The 16,699-nt window shown below is 36.5% G+C and overlaps 1 protein-coding gene across 1 annotated transcript; it reads right to left on the reverse strand.

The window, feature by feature from the left end:
- Positions 1 to 1,455: 1,455 nt before the first annotated feature.
- On the reverse strand, positions 1,456 to 6,403 carry LOC145806642 (pyruvate kinase, cytosolic isozyme-like). The gene is made up of 3 exons (XM_082904005.1): positions 5,803 to 6,403; positions 3,020 to 3,481; positions 1,456 to 2,465 (listed from the first exon to the last, which is right to left on the reverse strand). The coding sequence occupies exons 1-3, from the start codon at positions 6,019 to 6,021 to the stop codon at positions 1,653 to 1,655; spliced, it is 1,494 nt and encodes a 497-aa protein (XP_082760131.1). The 5' UTR covers positions 6,022 to 6,403; the 3' UTR covers positions 1,456 to 1,652.
- Positions 6,404 to 16,699: the final 10,296 nt, after the last annotated feature.

Below are 16,699 nucleotides of genomic sequence, written 5' to 3' on the forward strand. Positions count from 1 at the left end.
GTGGTGGTGGGTGGGTGGTGAGTGGTGATGGTGGGTGGATAGGTGACGGTGGCGGGTGGTGGATGGTAGTGAGTGGGTGGTGGTGGTGGTGGTGGTGATGGCGGGTGGTAGGTGGTGGCGACAGGTGGGTGGCGGATGGCGGGTGGTGGTGGGTGGTGGCGGATGGGTGGTGGTGGTAGGTAGGTGGCGGTGGTGGTGGTGGCCGGTGGTAGGTGGTGGTGGCAGGTGGGTGGTGGGCGGTGATGGTGAGTAGGTGGGTGACGGTGGCAGGTGGTGGGTGGTGGGTGGTAGCGAGTAGGTAGTGGTGGTGGTGGCGGTTGGTGGGTGGTGGTAGCAGGTGGGTGGCAGATGCGCGGGTGGGGGTGGGTGGTGGAGGGTGGTGATGGGTGGGTGGTAGGTGGTGGTGGCAGGTGGGTGGCGGGTGGGTGGTGAGTGATGGTGGTGATGGTGGTGGTGGTGATGGGTGGTGGGTAGTAGTGGCTGGTGGGTGGCAGGTGGCTGGTGGTGGATGGTAGTAGCAGGTGGCTGGTGAGTGGTGGTGGCAAGTAGGTGGCAGGTGGTGGTGGCGGGCGGTGGATGGTAGTGGCGAGTGGTGGGTGGTAGAGGGTGGATGGTAGGTGGGTGGTAGGTGGTGGTGGTGGTGGTGGTGGCGGGGAGGGGTAGGTGGTGGTGGCGAGTGGATGGTGGTGGCGGGTGGTGGGTGGTGGTGGCAGGTGGGTGGTGAGTGGTGGTGGTAGGTGGTGGTGGAGGGTGCGTGGTGGTGGTGGAAGACGGTGGTAGAAAATGGTGGCGGGTGGTGGTTAGTGTTGGGTAGTAAAAAAAAAAAAAAAAAACTCAAAAAGGAAACACATTTTTTGTGTTTTCATTTTTTAGCCAAATTTATAAACTGAGACCACTGATTTATAAATCAAAAATTTTACTAAACAAGTTTTTATTTGAGTTTTTAAAATTTTTATAAATATAAACAGAAAACTGAAAACGTAAGTGTTACCAATCAGCACCTTAGAGAATACATGTGTCCATCACTTAAATATATGTGTTCATTGATTAGACATACATGAATAAATTTGAATGAAATAAATTAGGTTATAAAGATAAAAGAAAAATAATATAAATTTATATATAAAAAAAAGTGTTATTTTATATATATATATTTATTAATTTTCAATAATACATTTATATATACGATATATATAAATATATAAAATTATATATTTTATGTGCAACTCGTATCCCACATTTTTTAAAATTATCATCAGCGTGTCATATTTGTATAATCTTGCAAGTCCGTATATGCGCTTTCCTAATAAGAGTGTGCAGTCATGAAAATGTGGACAAAATAGTCAAATAGTTATTAGCATTTACATTGCTTATCTGCCCAACCAAAAATTAAATAAGAAAAGAATCTGCCAAGAATTATGACCACCCCCACATCGTCCAAAAAAAAAATGCAAATGAACATAAAAAGAGTTCCACTTCCACACCATTATTAGTATTATTAGTTGCAAAACTCAGTCATGAAAACAATTTTAAGAGAACTTGAAATTCAAAACTCAAAAGGTGCAGCAGTTGAAACCCTTTTATCAAAAAAGGTAAGGCTGAAGGGGAAAAGAAAAATTAAAAAACGACCCAATGCATCAAATCATCTCAATCTACTTCACAATGACAATCTTAATTATAGATGCAGTCCCAACTCGGTGCAAAGCCACAACGGCATCTCCATCCTTACAAAGTCCCTTGGCCTTGGCATGTTGTAGTGCAAACTCCAATGCTTCTTCTGTGGATTCTGCATGTGAAGCCCTAGCAGACCCTGCAGACAAAACTGGAACCAAACCCCTAAATATAAGGCTATGCCTTGCCGGAGATTCATCACTGCATGACCAGTCAAATGAATCAGTCTTAATCTCTGGGACAACCACAGACAATATTGGCATCCCTGGCCTGTACTTAGCAACCAGTTTTGCAGTACTTCCTCCTCTGGTTAGGACCAATATCATAGTTGCTTTCGCTGAGTTGGCTGTTCGGACTGCAGAAGAGGCCAAGCTCTCTAATGGGCTCATAGGCACCGGTGCATTTGCTATAACCCTTTTGAAAACATCCCCATAATCAATTGTGCTCTCGGCTTCTACACAGATTTTGGCCATAGTCCTAACTGCAAGTTCTGGATAAGCTCCAGCAGCTGTTTCACCACTCAGCATTACGCAGTCTGTGCCATCAAGAACTGCATTGGCAACATCAGTAGCCTCTGCTCGAGTTGGCCTTGGAGATTTGATCATCGACTCCAACATCTGGGTAGCTGTTACAACAGGCTTTCCTTGGATGTTGCACTTGTAAACCATCACTTTCTGTGCCAAAAATATCTTTTCAATTGGAATTTCCATTCCCAGGTCACCACGTGCAACCATAAATGCATCTGAATTAGCAAGGATTTCATCAAAATTTGCCACCCCTTCTTGATTTTCAACCTGGTAGAGACAACCAAAAAAAAATAATCAAATATCAGAAGAATTTAGTTCACTTTGTGTACACATGGACCAAAGTACACACAAAAAATAAGAATAAATAAATAATAGCATTGAGTAAGGAAGACTTTGGAGCTCTCACACTCGCACTTTTATAATCTCTAGAGCAATTATCAAACTAAATGATGCTTATTAAATTATAACCATTTTATCAATCAATGTTTTTTTAACCAAATACTATATTCGAATAGCTAATCTTGCATTACAAGATCCGTTGGCAATGTGGGTCAAAATTTCACGATTCTTCTGTTTTGGTATACAAGTAATCCAAAAAAAAAACTTCTATATGATGCTTGTTTTCACTTTCTCATTCCTTTTTTATCTCCAATTTGTTATTGAAGTCAACCTATTTATAGTATATCATACTTTGAAGCAGTCAAAGTGGCAAGTCATTCCATTTCCCAAGGTTTCAAGGCCACCAATATAAATGTTTAAATTCTATGTGCATGTATAATCAGACTTCAAATTTAATTTTAGCATCCCATAAATAAACAAACCTTAGACATGAGAAGGATATTCTTTGCATGCTCTCCCAACAACTTCCGAACTTCCACCAAGTCAGAACCTTTGCGGACAAAAGACAGTGCAATCATGTCGATCTTATTAGGAATCCCCCATTCTATGATATCAACCTTGTCTTTCTCTGTCAAAGTTGGGAGATCCACAATCACTCCTGGGAGATTGACATTCTTTCTTTCGCCAAGAACAGCTGTGTTCTCACAGCGGCATCGAACCATACCACTTTCCTTGTCACAAGACAAAACAGTAAATGAGATTGTGCCATCTGAACAAAGTATCACGCTATGTGGTTTTACATCCTCGGCCAATTTTTTGTAGCTCATGCAAATCATGTTCTCATCACCCTTGATGCTATAATCAGTGGAGATGGTGATCTCTTCACCCTGTTTCAGTTGGATGGGCTTGCCGTCTTTCAAAAACCCAGTTCGAATCTCTGGACCCTATAGAGTCACAAAATGAAATGAACAATTAGGAAAACACATCTCTCCATAATGTAGCACTCACTCCCCTTCCCTCTTTCTTTGAGCTTTGAACCTTGATGGTCCTTTTGATCATCAGCTTTAAATTTGAATAAATAATCTACAATTCGTACTTAATAATTAAACACTATACAAAGTTGTGGCCTACTCAAACTGAGCCAAATTTTGACCTCTTTTTTTATTTTATTTTAGACACAAATTCTTAGTTGAGTTTTGAAACCGTGATTGCCTTCATGAACTGAGGATATGTTCCAATGTGCAGTAAAAGTGACATAAGATTGTTTTGAAAAGAGGTTTTTTTAGTGACTTTTTGACTTTTTACAAAAAGACATGTAAAAAATTGGAAAAAAATGTTAATTTTTTTATAGTGATTTTTTTATTTTTAGGCTATTTTAGAATGTTGCCAAAATAAGCCTTAATATGGAGTGCAAAGCAAGGATAGGGTAGAAACTCATCATCAAAAGTGGAGTCATTACTGACCAAAGGAAGCCTACTTAAGAGTGTTGATACATTTGGAATATGTTCATCATAACCTTAAACCTGAACCATGTTATTAATTAGATATAGTTGAAATGTTCCAGCTCAGTCGTGTTCCCATGAGGAAATGTTAGTTCTCATTTGAAATGCTTTATATGGACTAAGAAACATTGACATGGACACATTACACAACACATATATGACATTTTTAAAAATTACAAGACACAACACGAAATAACATGTGGGGGAAAGACCAAAAATATATGTCATTATATATTTATCATATATCATATATATATATATATATATATATATATATATATATTTCATACAAAGTTAAGAAAAATATTATAACATAGCACAAATTTTTAAAATTTAAAAGAGAAAAGATTAATAAGTATAAATATAAATAACTTTTGTTTTAGTATTAGATTTTAAGTTATTTTGTACAACTTATAACATGTTTTATATGAATAAATGATGGACACGAGTCTTAAATGTATTTGACTTTAAAATTTTTTTAAATATAGTAGTGTATGTTTGAACATGTGTCCATTGATGTTGGCGTCCGAAATGTATGACTTTAAAATTTTTTAAATAGTATAATAGTGTATTTGAAAATTGAACGTGTCGGACATAGACACAGGCACACTTGTCCGCTTCAGCACCAATTCTGGCACACGTGTCCACTTTAGCACCAATTCTTACAAGAATAACGGTATAGAAGCTCATTTGAAATTTCAGTTAGTAATTTTTTATTTGGTTTATTGAAATGAGATGAAATGGAATGGTCTTTTTTTTTATAATAGTGAATGATAATTTTATTAATATATTTTTTAGTCAACCAAATATTGAAACAGTTATTTTGATGAAATAATTATTTTATTCTTTTCCATTCCAATAAACTACACACTACTAAGAGTAAAAATGAATGATAATCTAATTTTAATTAGTTTTGCTTTTACAATATGGGATAAGTCAAAATCTCAAATGAAAACCAATTCCCCAATTTGTCTCTCTCCAATGCAAGAGAACCATTCAGAGTAGTAGTTGTTGTTATGATGAGCACTACGTATTGCAAAAATTACAAATAGTATAGCTAAATTGAAGAAAATAGGCAATTTTAGATTGCAAATGAATACGTAAGAGCTTTTCCACCGTTAATGAAAAATGTACAGTTTTGGTGCCCATTAATATCAAATCAGTATCAAATTTAAGATTTCTTAAACTTTTCATCAAATTGGGAATAGTTGGAGTTTTTCATCAAATTATTATAGATAGACATTGGAATCATGCACCTGAACTGGCCATTGTCTGGCCAGTTGTCCTTCCGGATAACCTCTTCCTTATTTCACACTGTCCATAAATTTACACTAACCGATCGACCAGCCGGACAACTCCCAGTAACCCGTGATATGATAAAAAATGAAAAAATTTCATTAGAACACTCGATATAGATGAAATTTTTACTCAAATTTGATATATACATATTTAAAAAAAAAAAAAAAAGTAACCAAAAAAAATATGAAAACCAATCTAAAAGGACAGACAAGTGGGTCATGAGTGTCATCATGTGAAAAGAAAGAGTCAAAATCTCCAAAATATGAAAGCCAAAACAGCAAGAAAAAAAAAAGGGGGGGGGGGGGGGGGGGGATATACGTAGAAACAGATCCAAAATGAAATTGAATGCGGATGGGAGAAAACGAAACAATTTTAGCAGATGAAATGAGATTGAATGCGGACGAGAGAAAACAAAACAATTTTAGCAGATGAAAAAAAGAGATCGAAGAGAGAGAGAGAGAGACCTTGGTATCGAGCATGACAGCACAGAGGATGCCAGTATTGTCCATGGCAGAGCGGAGATTGTCGAGGGTTTCCTTGTGGTAATCATGAGAGCCATGGGAGAAGTTGAAGCGAGCGACATTCATTCCAGCCCTCAGAAGCTTCTCTACCATCGCCACTGACCTCGAAGCTGGCCCCAGCGTACACACTATCTTCGTCTTCGACCTCTTCTCTCCTTCCATTTCTTCTCTCTCTCTCTCTCTCTCTCTCTCTCACGGCTCTCAACTCAAGATCAAGATTTGCAGGAAGGATTGATCAATTTCAATACACACACTCATACACCATACCATACTATACCATACCATACCCACACTCAATCGATCCATCCATCTAAAAATACACAAACACACACACACCGCATATAAAGGAAAGGAAACTGTTTTCCGATCGTCAAACAAGGCTCCGATTTACCAAATCAAATGAAAACACCGCATCCGCATATAAAGGAAAATTATAAATATAATTCAAGCTTCACCCTTCAACCAATTAAATTTCATATTTTTAGTTTCTTTAATTTAAACATTGGTATTTTAAAAATATTATTCCTTTAGAAATACAATACTCAAAAGGTATTCATATATTATTAACAAATTTAATTACTTCAATTATTTCAAAATTTAATGAAAAACTAATAAATAAAAGAGGACTTACGTGTAGGTTCTATGTCACGACCCCAAACCGCCCCTAGTAGTTTAGTGCCGTGATGACCAGTAACCCGAGATTACTGAAAGTCAACTTTCAAAATTCACACACAAACAGAGTATAAATATATATGGGGCTCACAAGTGCGGAAGCAATAATTTTAAAGTACAAGTGGTCCATAAGAGCAGTGCGTAAGTTACATGGAATAGCATACAACTTTACATAATATTACAACTTGAATACAAATACAAAATACAATTTACATCTTGATCAAAAGGCTTCTCCAGCCGACATGTGTAAATTACAGACATTATAAGCCGAGAAGCATAGTTTTCAAGACTGCCGACGTGTATGCAAGTTAAGCCGGCATAACAAAACCCAAAACAGCTTGCGAGTCACACTTAGGTGTCACCGCCTTCCTGCTCATCACCTACATATATATAAAGAGGGTGAGCTTGGATACTCAGTGAATGGTATAAGAAATAAAGGGGTTTGCATGACTGGTATTCAAGATCTTTATCAAACAATACATAACATAGTTGTTACAAGCCAAGGAATGAATCAAGTCTATCTTCCAAATCTATCAAGTTTCAAAGGATGCTTACTAACATCATTATAATACAAGTGATGACATCTCGGCAAACAAGACACACGCGGTAAACCGTCCGTGGCAAACATGACAAGACAAGGCAAGACAAGGGAGATATCTCAGTTCAATGGTGTCGTTGCATTATAGTCCCCAAACACTAAGGACTTGTGCTACTAATGCTTATAGTCTCTTAGCACGTACGGACTTCTAAACTTTGTGCTACAAGTGCTTATAGTCCCTTAGCACGTACGGACTTTCCAAACTTTGTGCTACAAGTGCTTATAGTCCCTTAGCACGTACGGACTTTCCAAGAATGTCATCAAAACAAGATATGTATATATTTTCTAATTAGGAATAACCATTCATGCTTACAAATACTTTTCAAAACGAAGCAAAGCAAGACTTTATCAAAGCATTATAACATAACTTTATTAAAAATACCACTCACTTAGTCCTTCAAACGTCGGGGTTGAGGCAAGTCCAAACCCTACAAACACATGGCAAGGTCGGTTGAATGCACTTTCAAACAAGTTTCACATGCATGCAGATGATCTCGGTATTCCTCAAGGCTAAGTCAAATCGAAACAAGCACAATTCTTTATCTCGGGAAAACATGCTGGGCGACTACCAGGTCTAGGCCGAGGTCCCACACCTCCTTGTCGAGGTGTTGCCTCGATGGCCACATTCAACGGAATGAAGTCGGGAAAAATCTGGGTTTCCCTTTCTTGAAGAACATGATGAACATGGAGGACATGAACATGAGGATGATGAATGCAAAGATCGTGATTTGCTATTACAAAATCTGAGATTTCATGCTATGAGTTCAAAAACATGGACCTGGGTACCCATATTCAAGGATCTAGTGAGAACAAACACAAAGACACGAAGCTTAATGCAAACTTTCAGATTAAACAAGACCTTTCTTTCAAGAACACATGAACACCATTTTCTCTTTCTAAAACCAACTTTAAATCGATGCATGACATGCAAAACGGGTTCGATCATGCAATACAGCTAGATGATCAATAAGAAAGACTAGAGTAGATCAAGAATCTAACCTCAATACGCGAATTTAATGGTTTGATCTCTAGGAATCAAGCTCGAAACCCACTCTCTCACTCTAAACTTCTTCTTCTTCTTCTAGAGCTTCTCTCTCCTCACAACCAAAGATATGTAGCAAAATGATTCATTTCTAAGTCTGTTGGCTGACTTAACCCTCTACAGAGGCATGTGGCAGCGGCTGGTTGGTGCTAAACAAAAAGGTGACTGAGTGACAAGACAAAACTATGACAAAGTGTGTTCAACAAGCAAGACGGCATGGGCACTCTAGCGAGTAAGGACCTCGGCTAATAACAAGACATAGGCAAGTAGGGAATGATGACCTCAGCTAGGAAGGACAACACTTGACTAAGCTGTGCCACACCTTGGCCTAGATGTGCCACACCTCGGTCTAGGTCACACCATTCCGGGACAAGATCACTTGGGTGCAAAGGTAACATCTCGGCCTAGATGATTCACACCTTGGCCTTGGTGATGAACACCTCGGCCTAGGTAATGACATCTCGGCCAATATATCAGGGCAATGGTGGAGGTCAAACAAAGCGGTTCCAAGATAACTGAAAATGACCTCGGCTAAACTCACACCAAGCAAGATACAAAACATGTTGTAACACTTAAACAAACAAGGACAAGACTCGAAATGCAAGTTTACAAGACAAAATCACATGAATGCATATGAGTATGGTTAGGATAGCATGAGGGCTATTACATTCTAATAGGTGGACTTATTATCCAATATATTTTATGATAATTAATGATATTTTTCATCAAGTATTATTAAAAAAATGTGACTGATTGTTAATTTTCAATGGCTATTCGAAAATTGTGTCACAAAATCACTAATTATAAATTTTAGTGACAATTTTAAAAAAATCGTCACAAAAAAGTCATTAATTTTTAACTTTCAGCGACAGTTTTAAAACTTTGTCATAGAAAAACGTTATTAATTGTAAGTTTTAGCGACAATTTATAAAAATTGTGACAAAAAAAGTAATAATTGCCAATTTTTAACAACATATGCAAAAAATATCACAAAAAATTATTTTTAACGACAATTTTACTAGAACATGTTTTTAATAGGACTTGATAAGAATTAAATCTAACTATTAGGACCTATTGGTAGTTACCCTAAATAAAATCTGTTTTAAGTAAATTATAAAAGTTCAAAGTTTCTTATCGTTAAAGAAAATTTTCAAAATTATGGAATTATAAAAATTTGGGGGTTCGATTCAAAAGTCCATATTCGAATTTCTTTTGTCTAAAGGTTGATGCTCTATTTTATTATGTCCACAAGGACAAGATAGTAGGAAATGACCAAAATACCCATTAGTATTACGTATTCTTACAATTTATCTATTGAATTGAATCCATTACCAAAGGAAAATTCTATTTCCATACACCAACTTATCTCAATATACACGTTTAATAAAATTTTATTTTAATGATAGTTATATCTTAAAATAAAATGACCATAATAAACATATAAACGTAGCCAAATTTCAGAGCGTGTAAAAGAATAGAGTGTGTAAAAGCTACCTTTCAGTCTCTCTGTCTAAATCAGTTTGCCTCGCCAAAAATTCCCCGAAGTTCCGTAACTCTTACCATTCACTCCAACTGAAAAAACAAAAGTGTGTTTTGTTCCTTAAATCTCTACTACACACACCACACGATCGTTGATTTTCAGTTTTGTTATTTGATTCTCTGTTTCTTTTTGTTATCTCTCTCTCTCTCTCTCTCTCTCTCTCTCTCTCTCTGTTCCCTGTTTTCTTAGCAACCAAACAAAAGATTTTCAATACCCTTTACTTCTTCTGCTTTGGTCTGAAAATTAGAGAGAAAGAATAGCATTTCTTTTGGAAATTCATGTGGTAATAGATATATATTTACTATTCTCTTCTGTGCTGTTTGTTTGGTCTCTAAGAAAATATAAGAACTAGATGTACACTGGAATTTATTGGTTTTGTTTATTTGGTTTCGAGATAACTTCTTCTTTTTTTTAATTTTTAGATCACATTTATTGTGGCTTAATTTAACTAATTTAGGAAATTCATTTTCATTCCACTTTTCTCTATTTCTCAGCAATCAAACAGAGGGTTAGGTTTTAAATTCGATGGTAAGACTTCTTCTTTCTACCACCAACAACAAACTCTCCACTTCTCTTATGCTTTGCTCTCCTTCTTCTCCTCTGTCGCCTTGTCTTTCCTCTGCTTCATTTTCGCGCATCTCTCTCTTCTCCCTTTCTCGGTATCTTTCTCTTGCGAGTCTATCCCTCTCCAACATCATCCTCCTATTTTATCTCTCTAAAAACTGTTGATTAACATGAGGGGTTTTGCTTCAAAACTTCCAAAGCAACACCAGAAATGCCCAATTGGAAGGTATCAATTGAAATTATGAACCAACTTACAAACAGATTTACATGATTTCAAGACTAACCCACATCAAATCCAATAGAGAAAAAGTGTGAGAAACACATTTCAAACAAAACCCATGAGACAAAACAAACAATTCTCAACAACCCAAGTGAAAAAAGGTCCCGAGCAAAAAAGCCAAAATGAAACAGATTTGGCGAAGCGGAGCCTGAAAGGTGCCGGCGGCATGGTGGTCGGAATCCACTGGGTCTTATGTTCTTCTCTCCGGAGGCTGTGTGGGTGTGTATGTTTAGGTAGGAAGTGTGTGTACAATATTTGAATTAAGAGTTATAATTAAAATATCTACAGTGTGGAATGAGATAAATAATAGCTAATTAAATTTATAAGTGTGTACATTGAGAAATAATATGTAATGAAATAAATAGGGATGTGGAAATAGAATTTTCCATTAAACCCAACATCTCTCTTTCTCTCTCTTCTCTCTGGAAACCACTGACATACACTACTCTCTCTCTTTCTCTAAAAACCACTGACATCCACTACTACCACTAGCATGGTTGGCTTCATTGGAGCATGTGTCAATGGCGCTCAAGCATTGCGCCGTCGTCGACTGCATACCACATTACAGGCGATGAAACCTCCTCCATCGCCCGCCGTTGCCGTTGCCGCCGCCGAAGGCTTGTACAATAACAAAGAGATCGATCTTAGTCTACAATCTCATTTGGCAGATCTCTCTCTCTCTCTTTCTCTCTCTCGTCGTTTCCGTTTCGATCTCTTCAGCCACCATCTCCGTCACCGATCTCCTCCGCCATGAAAGAATCGTCGTTTTCTTCACAGCTTCAAGTAGATCGAAAATGACCAATACCGCTGCTAGGGTTTCGTCTTCGTATATGTATATGTATATATAAAGCATATATATACGTATACAGAGATGATCTATTATGATGATGATGATATGTTATAACAATGGTAAGCTTAAGTCCATGGCAAACTTTATGACAATGTCCACTGGTTTAGGGTTTCCATAATTTCAATCTCTGTGGAGTAGGGTTTAGATGATGATCCGTGATGATAATGATGTTGATGATCTAGATCTGTGATAAATTTGATGATGATCTGTGATGATGATGATGATGATGATGATGTTGATGTTGATGTTGATGTTGATGTTGATGATTTTTTTTATTTTTTGTGGTCTGAGTTGATAAAATGATAAAGCCATATTGAATTGAATAATATCTGTACATATGGAGAGAGAGAGAGAGAGAGAGAGAGAGAGAATTATAAAATTTCAACATATTAAATTGATAGAATTTCAACAAATAGAAAAAAAATTCAACAGATAGAGAGAGAAGAAAGCTGTAAAGTTCAACATATCATGTGGTAAATTTCAACAAATAGTAAAATTTTGGCTTGACAAATAGGATTTTGCTTAGCTTCATATTTCAATAGACAGAAAAAAAAAAATTAAAATTGAACAGATAGAATTTAGAGGAAAAAAATTGAACATACAGGGAAAAATTTTGAACAAGTAGGAAAATAATTGAATAGATAGTCAACAAATAAAAAAAAGTCAACAGATAAATTAAGGGATAAAATTAAAAATAAAATATTCTTCAAAACAAACAAAAGAATTTTCTATCAATCTATTTCACAAAGAGTGGATTTCTCACCAACAAAAAAAATATTCATTTGACTTAATGTCTTATACCCTCTTTAATTTGGATTTATCACCAATTTATTCTAAATATTTTTAAATTTTGAAAATTATAAAATAAATATCTTCAATACATGGCCAAGAGTTTTATCCATCCTACGTAAATTATAAAAATTGTTATCGCTAAAGAAAGAATAATTTTATTATATAAAAACAATAGCACAGTTCACAAAAATCAACAATACATAACAACGTAGTTATGGATGTAAATTTGGCCCGTCCCGGCATATATCGGGCCTTGCAGGCTCCCACCAAAAAATTCGAGTCGGCCCATGGGCTAGAAAATTAGGCCTACGCCCAGGCCGAGGGGGTATTCAGGCCTTGGGCAGGCCTAGCATCGAGCTTGGGCGGGCCTAAACAAAAATTTTTTTTTTCTAGTAAAATTTTATTATTTTTCACTAAAAGAAACATTGGGCCTTAGGCGGGCCGGGCCTTGAGTGGGCCTTAAGCGGGCTAATGGGTCGGGCTTCAAAATGATGGCCCAAGCCCTGGTCCACGGTCTCGGGCTGGGCTCAGACTAGGGCCCAAACGAGTAGGGGCCCATTTCTAGGCCGTGGGCGGGCTTTGGGCCGTCCATGGGCTGCGGACCATTTTTACACTTCTAAACATAGTCCAACAAAAGATGATGAATATAATAAATAAAATTTAAGAATATTTACTAATAAATCCCATCTCATAAACAAGTACTCCAATCAGTCCCAAATTTTTTCTATTGATCTGTTAAGTCCTATTACTTGAGAATTTCTTTTTGTGTGGTCCTATTTTTAATTTTCGTAGTATTTTGGTGGACAACTATACCATTTTATTAATGTGACAGGCATGATACTCCAATGTGACAGGTATTAATATGACACTCCAACGATGTGACACTCCAAAAAAATTAAAAACTCTTTAGTGTACTTTTCCTAAATGTGACAATGTGGCGGATATGATGTGACACTCCAAAACTTTTACTTAAAAAAAAAAAAAAAACTCCTTAGTATACTTTTTCAAATGTGACAACGTGACAAGTATGATGTGACACTTTAAAAAAAATTAAAAACTCCTTAATGTACTTTTATCAAACGTGACAACATGACGGGCATGATGTGACACTCTAAAAAAAATTAAAAACTTTTTAGTGTATTTTTCCCAAACATGACATATGACACTCCAACATGGCGGGCATGATGTGACACTTTAAGAAAATTAAAAATTCTTTAGTATACTTTTCAAATTTGACACTCTAGCGTGACGGGTATGATGTGACACAAAAACTCTTTAGTGTACTTTTTGTAAATGTGACACTCTAATGTGGTGGACAAATGAGTCATTACATATCAAAAAGGACTAAATGGATCACAAGAAAAAAAAATATAGGACTATATAGATTACAAGTCCAAAATATGGGACTTGTTGCTCAATCTCCCTAAAATCTATACATAAAAAGTTAGAATTACATACATTGATAATTCTCTTTATGATCAGTCAACACAACTCAATAAATAATAATAAATCCAAAACAAAAATAAACTAACACAAAAAATAGTAAACCTATGGATGCTTAATAATACTATGCATCATCCCCATGTTGTGATATTTTCAGTGTCACTTTTGTTAATATCTTTCTTTTTACACAATTTTTATTGAGAGGGTAATGTACACCAAATTATTGGACGGGATTAAATCAACATGGCTTTTTGAGTTGAACCTTACTAATTCAACATGGGCATTTCTGTTAGACCTTACTAATTTACCATGACCCTTTGAGTTGGATCTTGCTAAATTAGTATGGTCCTTAGCCTTGGGCCGGCTAATAGACTTGCTGACTTGAAAGTTAGAACTGAGCTACGAATATATGACCGGACAAACAATGCGTGGCTATTGACCAGGTTGAATTGGCCCCATCATGTTGACCGAGCCGAAAAGCCAAGCTAAATCTTTGATTGGAATGGAGAACCTAGCAAAAAGGTACACCGGGAAAAATCAGTGCAGCATAGTGTTTTTGCTTGGTGGTCTAACTTGAGGTTTGTCTCGGTCAATGCGATTATGTGATTGGTGTGCAAGCAGATAGAGAGTTTGCTCAGTCTGGTTGTCAGCCTGGGAGTTAGGTTATTTCACTTAAACTTTAGTGATAAGGGTGTTAAATGATAGGCCTTATGTTTTAAGAAGATGATTCTTGGTGGGACTCCACGAAGAGGAATTATAACCTTACTAGAATTCTACCTTATGGAACATACAAAAGTTCAAAGGTAACCCTAATTGAAGTATTGCAATTCTAACTTTCAAATTTATAGAGCTTTCCCCATATTGATCCTGTAAATTGACTTAGGCATTAGAAGGATTTTCCAACACATTCGCTAGGCAGCTCACCAGAATTGTTTTGTAGAAAGAACAACATCATATTGAGGAGTTCAAGCTTGGTCACAAGAAGTACACATGCAAGGTATTTTTCGTGCTTGTACATCTATTATTTGAATAAATGACTTGTAATTATATTTTTGGTATCTCTGTTGCTTTTAGGAGGAACAACTTAACAGTGTAAAAAAAAAAAGCATACATGGAAGGGTGCAAGTGAAACTTGCATCCCCACAGATTTTCACTTACACTCCACCACAGAATCACTTGCACCCCTTATATGTTTGTAATTTTTTTTTTCTCGACTACATTATAAAGTAATTCCCCCTTGTTTTTATACTCTTTTGGTTAGTTGTAAATTTTTAACTTTGGTCTTGTGCTATGGCCATTCTTGACAGGACAACGATTTTATATTGCATACCATTTTGGGTATTTTCAATTTGGTACATGTTTACAAGTTCATAAAAAATTGGACCATTATACTTGAGCAATTTTTGGAACACATTAGTAATTAAACCATTCAACCTATTCTACATAATTAAAACCATAAAATGTGGAGGTAACATCCTCATCATCATCATCCGTAAGGTCCAGTATTGAAATGGATTGTGGAGGTAACATCCTCATCATCATCGTCAGCGAACTTGAAGTAATTGCAGTGTTCCTTATTACTCTATAATGCATGACAATCAGTTATTCAAATTACACAAATAATTTCCGAAAGACTAAAAGTTAATTTCATAACACATACTTACATATTTTGACAGGAAAACAAAAAATAAACACCCTTGATTTCCATTCCCATTGGTTCGTACAATATACATTGCAGCTGTTCTCTTACAATCACATATTCTTGGTTTTAATCTAATGTTGCTATTGTTAGTAGAAGAAAAAGCCATTTTAATATGCATAAACAATACAAAACCCATTTCAATTCCCTTCCAGTCTTCTTGATTTCAAATACAAAACAAAAAATACAAGACCGTCTACAAATTTGCATTCACTATTAGGTTGCTCCTCAAGGGTTTTTGATTCCCATCATACAACTCCACTACTATGCCCCTGGACAATCTTTGCACTTGGCCTATTCAACACTACTCATAGGTAAGGTCATTTATCATGTCTTAGACACCATAGACAGACACAAGTAAGGTCATTTATCATGTATTAGACACCATACAAAGAGACTTCTTTGCCTAAATAGTAAATGTACACCCACATACACAAATTCACCATTATCATGTTGGGCCAAAAGATTTCCAGGCAAAAGTTCACCGTTCACAAATTCACCATTGACAAATTCACAAGTTTTAGCAAGAAAAGTTCTTGGGGCAACATTCAACAGCAAAACTTATTGGGTGAAAAATTCACCGGAATAGGAGAATGGTCTGCCAATTAACAACAAATACCGAAGAACATATATACGTAGAATACATCAGACAGTCAGACAACACGGAAAAACACAAAACCCTAAACTATTTTGGTTTGTCTGAACGATTCACTCAATCATTAAACCCTAGTTTTGTGATTCAGAGTTTACCTGAGATTCAGATGTATTCTGGTCGGTAATCCGGCGTATATACGTTTTCCGACAATGGGAGGAATCGACTGTGAGAGTAGTATCTCACTGACCACCAAGTCGGATGAGAGTAGCTCGAATGAGAGAAGTATCCTGTTGACCACCGAGCATGATGACGGTCCTTTCTACAGTACAACAACTTTCCGACGTTGTTTGGGAGAAGAGAGGAGGTGATGGACTCGAATGATTCAGAGAGGTAGTCGGATGAGGGAGAGTTGAGAATGATGAGAAACAAAGAGATAGAGAGAGAGAGAGAGAGTTTAGGTCTAACACTGAGAAAATAGATAGATAAAGAGAGAGGTGTTACGGGCGCGTAACCCCACACTTTCAAGCCATTCGAGCCTTCACTTTCAAGCTCAGAATCATTTTTCAAGTTAAAATTATAAATTTCTAGAAGACCATGAACCTATAATCCTATTTGGATTGCTAGTAAGCTACGTGTTAGGTACTTCCTTCATCTCAAGTCTCTAGTTAAAATTGCAATGTAATTTGTTGAAACTAAAATTCTAACACAATATATAACTCCAAAATAGACGAAAAGAGGGGTTTATAATAAAACATAAAATAAAAT

This window comes from Camellia sinensis, chromosome 14 (genome assembly GCF_055761805.1).
Source record: "Camellia sinensis isolate YWXY chromosome 14, ASM5576180v1, whole genome shotgun sequence".
NCBI classification, from domain to species: Eukaryota; Viridiplantae; Streptophyta; class Magnoliopsida; order Ericales; family Theaceae; genus Camellia; species Camellia sinensis.